The sequence below is a fragment of the Cherax quadricarinatus genome, chromosome 99, assembly GCF_038502225.1.
Source record: "Cherax quadricarinatus isolate ZL_2023a chromosome 99, ASM3850222v1, whole genome shotgun sequence".
Classification (NCBI taxonomy): Eukaryota; Metazoa; Arthropoda; class Malacostraca; order Decapoda; family Parastacidae; genus Cherax; species Cherax quadricarinatus.
The window spans coordinates 1,446,503-1,455,429 of NC_091390.1; the positions used below are offsets into that span (position 1 = coordinate 1,446,503).

At 57.0% G+C, this 8,927-nt stretch overlaps 1 protein-coding gene across 1 annotated transcript in view; it reads left to right on the forward strand.

Moving 5' to 3' along the window:
- Window positions 1-8,927, forward strand: part of LOC128704740 (mucin-3B) — a 270,077-nt gene that overhangs the window by 204,467 nt on the left and 56,683 nt on the right. Inside the window, exons 16-17 of the mRNA XM_070079522.1 lie at window positions 84-5,856; window positions 6,436-8,660. Coding sequence (XP_069935623.1) covers window positions 84-5,856; window positions 6,436-8,660 — 7,998 coding nt within the window. The remainder of the gene's footprint in view (window positions 1-83; window positions 5,857-6,435; window positions 8,661-8,927) is intronic.

Below are 8,927 nucleotides of genomic sequence, written 5' to 3' on the forward strand. Positions count from 1 at the left end.
ATCCTGGCCCCTGAAACCCTGGCCCCTGAATCACTGGCCCCTGAAACCCTGGCCCCTGAAACCCTGGCCCCTGAAACCCTGAGCCCTGAAGCCCTGGCCCCTGAAACCCTGGCCCCTGAAACCCTGGCCTCTGATACCCTGGCCCTTGAAACCCTGGCCCCTGAAACCCTAGCCCCTGAAACCCTGACCTCTGAAACCCTGGCCCCTGAAACCCTGACCCCTGAAACCCTGACCCCTGAAACCCTGACCCCTGAAACCCTGACCCTTGAAACCCTGATCCTTGAAAGCCTGGCCCCTGAAACCCTGGCCCCTGAAACCCTGGCCCCTGAAACCCTGGCCCCTGAAACCCTGACCCCTGAAACCCTGGCCCCTGAAACCCTGGCCCCTGAAACCCTTGCCCCTGAAACCCTGGCCTCTGAAGCCCTGGCCCCTGAAACCCTGGCCCCTGAAACCCTAGCCCCTGAAGCCCTGGCCCCTGTAACCCTGACCCCTGTAACCCTGACCCCTGTAACCCTGACCCCTGAAACCCTGACCCCTGAAACCCTGGCCTCTGATACCCTGGCCCCTGAAACCCTGGCCCCTGAAACCCTGACCCCTGAAACCCTGACCCCTGAAACCCTGACCCTTGAAACCCTGACCCCTGAAACTCTGACCCCTGAAACCCTGGTCCCTGAAACCCTGGCCCCTGAAACCCAGGCTCCTGAAACCCTGACCCCTGAAACCCTGACCCCTGGAACCCTGGCCTCTGAAATCCTGGCCCCTAAAATCCTGGCCCCTGAATCACTGGCCCCTGAAACCCTGGCCCCTGAAACCCTGAGCCCTGAAGCCCTGGCCCCTGAAACCCTGGCTCCTGAAACCCTGGCCCCTGAAACCCTGGCCTCTGATACCCTTGCCCCTAAAATCCTGGCCCCTGAAACCCTGGCCTCTGATACCCTGGCCCCTGAAACCCTGACCTCTGAAACCCTGGCCCCTGAAACCCTGACCCCTGAAACCCTGACCCCTGAAACCCTGACCCTTGAAACCCTGACCCTTGAAACCCTGGCCCCTGAAACCCTGGCCCCTGAAACCCTGGCCCCTGAAACCCTGGCCCCTGAAACCCTGAGCCCTGAAACCCTGCCCCCTGAAACCCTAGCCCCTGAAACCCTGGCCTATGAAACCCTGACCCCTGAAACCCTGGCCTATGAAACCCTGACCCCTGAAACCCTGGCCCCTGAAACCCTGACCCCTGAAACCCTGACTACTGAAACCCTGACCCCTGTAACCCTGACCCCTGAAACCCTGGCCCCTGAAACCCTGGCCTCTGATACCCTGGCTCCTGAAACTCTGGCCCCTGAAACCCTGACCCCTGAAACCCTGACCCTTGAAACCCTGACCCCTGAAACCCTGACCACTGAAACCCTGGCCCCTGAAACCCTTACCCCTAAAACCCTGACCCCTGAAACCCTGGCCTCTGATACCCTGGCTCCTGAAACTCTGGCCCCTGAAACCCTGGCCCCTGAAACCCTGGCCCCTGAAACCCTGACCCCTGAAACCCTGGCCCCTGAAACCCTGACCCCTGAAACCCTGGCCTCTGATACCCTGGCCCCTAAAACTCTGGCCCCTGAAACCCTGGCCCCTGAAACCCTGACCCATGAAACCCTGACCCCTGAAACCCTGACCCTTGAAACCCTGACCCCTGAAACCCTGGCCCCTGAAACCCAGGCTCCTGAAACCCTGACCCCTGAAACCCTGACCCCTGGAATCCTGGCCTCTGAAATCCTGGCCCCTGAAACCCTGGTCCTTGAATCACTGGCCCCTGAAACCCTGGCCCCTGAAACCCTGGCCCCTGAAACCCTGACCCCTGAAACCCTGGCCCTTGAAACCCTGACCCCTGAAACCCTGACCACTGAAACCCTGGCCCCTGAAACCCTTACCCCTAAAACCCTGACCCCTGAAACCCTGACCCCTGAAACCCTGGCCTCTGATACCCTGGCTCCTGAAACCCTGGCCCCTGAAACCCTGACCCCTGAAACCCTGGCCCCTGAAACCCTGACCCCTGAAACCCTGGCCTCTGATACCCTGGCTCCTGAAACTCTGGCCCTTGAAACCCTGGCCCCTGAAACCCTGGCCCCTGAAACCCTGACCCCTGAAACCCTGGCCCCTGAAACCCTGACCCCTGAAACCCTGGCCTCTGATACCCTGGCTCCTGAAACTCTGGCCCCTGAAACCCTGACCCCTGAAACCCTGACCCTTGAAACCCTGACCCCTGAAACCCTGACCACTGAAACCCTGGCCCCTGAAACCCTTACCCCTCAAACCCTGACCCCTGAAACCCTGACCCCTGAAACCCTGGCCTCTGATACCCTGGCTCCTGAAACCCTGGCCCCTGAAACCCTGACCCCTGAAACCCTGGCCCCTGAAACCCTGACCCCTGAAACCCTGGCCTCTGATACCCTGGCTCCTGAAACTCTGGCCCCTGAAACCCTGGCCCCTGAAACCCTGACCCCTGAAACCCTGACCCTTGAAACCCTGACCCCTGAAACTCTGACCCCTGAAACCCTGGCCCCTGAAACCCAGGCTCCTGAAACCCTGACCCCTGAAACCCTGACCCCTGGAATCCTGGCCTCTGAAATCCTGGCCCCTGAAATCCTGGCCCCTGAAACCCTGGTCCTTGAATCACTGGCCCCTGAAACCCTGGCCCCTGAAACCCTGGCCCCTGAAACCCTGGCCCCTGAAACCCAGGCTCCTGAAACCCTGACCCCTGAAACCCTGACCCCTGGAATCCTGGCCTCTGAAATCCTGGCCCCTGAAATCCTGGCCCCTGAAACCCTGGTCCTTGAATCACTGGCCCCTGAAACCCTGGCCCCTGAAACCCTGGCCCCTGAAACCCTGAGCCCTGGAGCCCTGGCCCCTGAAACCCTGGCCCATGAAACCCTGGCCTCTGATACCCTGGCCCCTGAAACCCTGGCCCCTGAAACCCTAGCCCCTGAAATCCTGGCCCCTGAAACCCTGACCCCTAAAACCCTGACCCCTGTAACCCTGACCCCTGAAACCCTGACCCCTGAAACCCTGGCCCCTGAAACCCTGGCCCCTGAAACCCTGGCCCCTGAAACCATGGCCCCTGGAACCCTTGCCCCTGAAATCTTGACCCCTGAAACCCTGACCCCTGAAACCCTGGCCCCTGAAACCCTGGCCCCTGAAACCCTGGCCCCTGAAACCCTGACCTCTGAAGCCCTGGCCCCTGAAACCCTAGCCCCTAAAACCCTGGCCCCTGAAGCCCTGGCCCCTGAAACCCTAGCCCCTGAAGCCCTGGCCCTTGAAATCCTGGCCCCTGAAACCCTGGCCCCTGAAACCCTGACCCCTAAAACCCTGACCCCTGAAAGCCTGACCCCTGAAACCCTGACCCCTGAAACCCTGACCCTTGAAACCCTGACCCCTGAAACTCTGACCCCTGAAACCCTGGTCCCTGAAACCCTGGCCCCTGAAACCCAGGCTCCTGAAACCCTGACCCCTGAAACCCTGACCCCTGGAACCCTGGCCTCTGAAATCCTGGCCCCTAAAATCCTGGCCCCTGAAACCCTGGCCCCTGAATCACTGGCCCCTGAAACCCTGGCCCCAGAAACCCTGAGCCCTGAAGCCCTGGCCCCTGAAACCCTGGCCCCTGAAACCCTGGCCCCTGAAACCCTGGCCTCTGATACCCTGGCCCCTGAAACCCTGGCCTCTGATACCCTGGCCCCTGAAACCCTGACCTCTGAAACCCTGGCCCCTGAAACCCTGACCCCTGAAACCCTGACCCTTGAAACCCTGACCCTTGAAACCCTAGCCCCTGAAACCCTGGCCCCTGAAACCCTGGCCCCTGAAACCCTGACCCCTGAAATCCTATCCCCTAAAATCCTGGCCCCTGAAACCATGGCCCCTGGAACCCTTGCCCCTGAAATCTTGACCCCTGAAACCCTGACCCCTGAAACCCTGGCCCCTGAAACCCTGGCCCTTGAAACCCTGACCCCTGAAGCCCTGGCCCCTGAAACCCTAGCCCCTGAAACCCTGGCCCCTGAAGACCTGGCCCCTGAAACCCTAGCCACTGAAGCCCTGGCCCCTGAAACCCTAGCCCCTGAAGCCCTGGCCCCTGAAGCCCTGGCCCCTGAAACACTGGCCCCTGAAACCCTGGCCCCTGAAACCCTGGCCCCCGAAACCCTGGCCTCTGATACCCTGGCCCCTGAAACCCTGACCTCTGAAACCCTGGCCCCTGAAACCCTGACCCCTGAAACCCTGACCTTTGAAACCCTGACCCTTGAAACCCTGGCCCCTGAAACCCTGGCCCCTGAAACCCTGGCCCCTGAAACCCTGACCCCTGAAATCCTGGCCCCTAAAATCCTGGCCCCTGAAACCCTGGCCCCTGAATCACTGGCCCCTGAAACATTGACCCCTGAAACCCTGAACCCTGAAACCCTGGCCCCTGAAACCCTGGCCCCTGAAGCCCTGGCCCCTGAAACATTGACCCCTGAAGCCCTGTCCCCTGAAACCCTAGCCCCTGAAACCCTGGCCCCTGAAGCCCTGGCCCCTGAAACCCTAGCACCTGAAGCCCTGGCCCCTGAAACCCTAGCCCCTGAAGCCCTGGCCCCTGAAGCCCTGGCCCCTGAAACCCTGGCCCCTGAAACCCTGGCCCCTGAAACCCTGGCCCCTGAAACTCTGGCCACTGAAACCCTGGCCACTGAAACCCTGGCCCCTGAAGCCCTGGCCCCTGAAACCCTGGCCCCTGAAACCCTGGCCCCTGAAACCCTGGCTCCTGAAACCCTGGCCCCTGAAACCCTGGCCCCTGAAACCCTGGCCCCTGAAACCCTGACCTCTGAAGCTAAGGCCCCTGAAACCCTAGCCCCTAAAACCCTGGCCCCTGAAGCCCTGGCCCCTGAAACCCTAGCCCCTGAAGCCCTGGCCCCTGAAACCCTGGCCCCTGAAACCCTGACCCCTAAAACCCTGACCCCTGTAACCCTGACCCCTGTAACCCTGATCCCTGAAACCCTGACCCCTGAAACCCTGACTCCTGAAACCCTGGCCCCTGAAACCCTGACCCCTGAAACCCTGACCCCTGAAACCCTGACCCTTGAAACCCTGACCCCTGAAACGCTGACCCCTGAAATCTTGGTCCCTGAAACCCTGGCTTCTGAAACCCAGGCTACTGAAACCCTGACCCCTGAAACCCTGACCCTTGGAACCCTGGCCTCTGAAATCCTGGCCCCTAAAATCCAGGCCCCTGAAACCCTGGCCCCTGAATCACTGGCCCCTGAAACCCTGGCCCCTGAAACCCTGAGCCCTGAAGCCCTGGCTAATGAAACCCTGGCCCCTGAAACCCTGGCCCCTGAAAGCCTGGCCTCTGATACCCTGGCCCCTGAAACCCTGGCCTCTGATACCCTGGCCCCTGAAACCCTGACCTCTGAAACCCTGGCCCCTGAAACCCTGACCCCTGAAACCCTGACCCCTGAAACCCTGACCCTTGAAACCCTGGCCCCTGAAACCCTGTCCCCTGAAACCCTGACCCCTGAAATCCTGGCCCCTAAAATCCTGGCCCCTGAAACCCTGGCCCCTGAATCACTGGCCCCTGAAACATTGACCCCTGAAATCCTGACCCCTGAAACCCTGGCCCCTGAAACCCTGGCCCCTGAAACCCTGACCCCTGAAACCCTGGCCCCTGAAACCCTAGCCCCTGAAACCCTGGCCCCTGAAACCCTAGCCCCTGAAGCCCTGGCCCCTGAAGCCCTGGTCCCTAAAACCCTGGCCCCTGAAACCCTGGCCCCTGAAACCCTGCCCCCTGAAGCCCTGGCCCCTGAAACCCTGGCCCCTGAAACCCTGGCCCCTGATACCCTGGCCCCTGAAACCCTGGCCCCTGAAACCCTGGCCCCTGAAACCCTGGCCCCTGAAACCCTGGCCCCTGAAACCCTGGCCCCTGAAACCCTGGCCCCTGAAACCCTGGCCCCTGAAACCCTGGCCCCTGAAACCCTGGCCCCTGAAACCCTGGCCCCTGAAACCTTGGCCCCTGAAACCCTGGCCCCTGAAACCCTTGCCCCTGAAACCCTGGCCCCTGAAACCCTGGCCCCTGAAGCCCTGGCCCCTGAAACCCTGGCCCCTGAAACCCTGGCCCCTTATACCCTGGCCCCTGAAACCCTGGCCCCTGAAACCCTGGCCCCTGAAACCCTGGCCCCTGAAACCCTGGCCCATGAAACCCTGGCCCCTGAAACCCTGGCCCCTTATACCCTGGCCCCTGAAACCCTGGCCCCTGAAACCCTGGCCCCTGAAACCCTGGCCCCTGAAACCCTGGCCCCTTATACCCTGGCCCCTGAAACCCTGGCCCCTGAAACCCTGGCCCATACACAACCAGTAACTGAAAAAACTTCTCTAAGAACGAAAGTAAAAATTAAACCGGTTTTAATTAAGCAAAATGCAGTGGACAGTTACTTACAGTCAGTAACTGTTGTGGACAGTGACTTACAGTCAGTAACTGCTGTGGACAGTGACTTACAGTCAGTAACTGATGTGGACAGTGTCTTACAGTCAGTAACTGCTGTGGAGGACAGTGTCTTACAGTCAGTAACTGCTGTGGACAGTGACTTACAGTCAGTAACTGTTGTGGAAGACAGTGACTTACACTCAGTAACTGATGTGGAGGACAGTGTCTTACAGTCAGTAACTGCTGTGGACAGTGTCTTACAGTCAGTAACTGATGTGGAGGACAGTGTCTTACAGTCAGTAACTGTTGTTGAGGACAGTGTCTTACAGTCAGTAACTGTTGTTGAGGACAGTGTCTTACAGTCAGTAACTGATGTGGAGGACAGTGTCTTACAGTCAGTAACTGTTGTTGAGGACAGTGTCTTACAGTCAGTAACTGTTGTGGACAGTGTCTTACAGTCAGTAACTGCTGTGGACAGTGACTTACAGTCAGTAACTGCTGTGGACAGTGTCTTACAGTCAGTAGCTGTTGTGGAAGACAGTGACTTACAGTCAGTAACTGTTGTGGACAGTGTCTTACAGTCAGTAACTGCTGTGGACAGTGACTTACAGTCAGTAACTGATGTGGACAGTGTCTTACAGTCAGTAACTGATGTGGAGGACAGTGTCTTACACTCAGTAACTGTTGTGGACAGTGTCTTACAGTCAGTAACTGCTGTGGACAATGTCTTACAGTCAGTAACTGCTGTGGACAGTGTCTTACAGTCAGTAACTGCTGTGGAAGACAGTGTCTTACAGTCAGTAACTGCTGTGGACAGTGTCTTACAGTCAGTAACTGATGTGAAGGACAGTGTCTTACAGTCAGTAACTGCTGTGGACAGTGTCTTACAGTCAGTAACTGTTGTGGATGACAGTGTCTTACAGTCAGTAACTGTTGTGGAAGACAGTGTCTTACAGTCAGTAACTGCTGTGGACAGTGTCTTACAGTCAGTAACTGCTGTGGACAGTGTCTTACAGTCAGTAACTGTTGTGGAGGACAGTGTCTTACAGTCAGTAACTGCTGTGGAGGACAGTGTCTTACAGTCAGTAACTTCTGTGGACAGTGACTTTCAGTCAGTAACTCCTGTGGACAGTGACTTTAGGTCAGTAACTCCTGTGGACAGTGACTTGCAGTCAGTAACTCCTGTGGACAGTGACTTTCAGTCAGTAACTCCTGTGGACAGTGACTTGCAGTCAGTAACTCCTGTGGACAGTGACTTGCAGTCAGTAACTCCTGTGGACAGTGACTTGCAGTCAGTAACTCCTGTGGACAGTGACTTGCAGTCAGTAACTCCTGTGGACAGTGACTTTAGGTCAGTAACTCCTGTGGACAGTGACTTGCAGTCAGTAACTCCTGTGGACAGTGACTTTCAGTCAGTAACTCCTGTGGACAGTGACTTTAGGTCAGTAACTCCTGTGGACAGTGACTTGCAGTTGGTAACTCCTGTGGACAGTGACTTTCAGTCAGTAACTCCTGTGGAAAACAGTGTCTTACAGTCAGTAACTGTTGTGGAGGACAGTGTCTTACAGTCAGTAACTGTTGTGGAGGACAGTGTCTTACAGTCAGTAACTGATGTGGACAGTGTCGTACAGTCAGTAACTGCTGTGGACAGTGTCTTACAACCAGTAACTGTTGTGGAAGACAGTGACTTAAAATCAGTAACTGCTGTGGACAGTGACTTACAGTCGGTAACTGTTGTGGAAGACAGTGTCTTACAGTCGGTAACTGTTGTGGAAGACAGTGTCTTACAGTCAGTAACTGATGTGGAGGACAGTGTCTCACAGTCAGTAACTGCTGTGGACAGTGTCTCACAGTCAGTAACTGCTGTGGACAGTGTCTTACAGTCAGTAACTGATGTGGAGGACAGTGTCTTACAGTCAGTAACTGCTGTGGACAGTGTCTTACAGTCAGTAACTGTTGTGGATGACAGTGTCTTACAGTCAGTAACTGTTGTGGATGACAGTGTCTTACAGTCAGTAACTGTTGTGGATGACAGTGTCTTACAGTCAGTAACTGTTGTGGATGACAGTGTCTTACAGTCAGTAACTGATGTGGACAGTGTCTTACAGTCAGTAACTGCTGTGGAGGACAGTGTCTTACAGTCAGTAACTGATGTGGAGGACAGTGTCTTACAGTCAGTAACTGTTGTGGAGGACAGTGTCTTACAGTCAGTAACTGATGTGGAGGACAGTGTCTTACAGTCAGTAACTGTTGTGGAGGACAGTGTCTTACAGTCAGTAACTGATGTGGAGGACAGTGTCTTACAGTCAGTAACTGTTGTGGAGGACAGTGTCTTACAGTCAGTAACTGTTGTGGAGGACAGTGTCTTACAGTCAGTAACTGTTGTGGAAGACAGTGTCTTACAGTCAGTAACTGTTGTGGACAGTGTCTTACAACCAGTAGCTGCTGTGGACAGTGTCTTACAGTCAGTAACTGCTGTGGACAGTGACTTACAGTCAGTAACTGC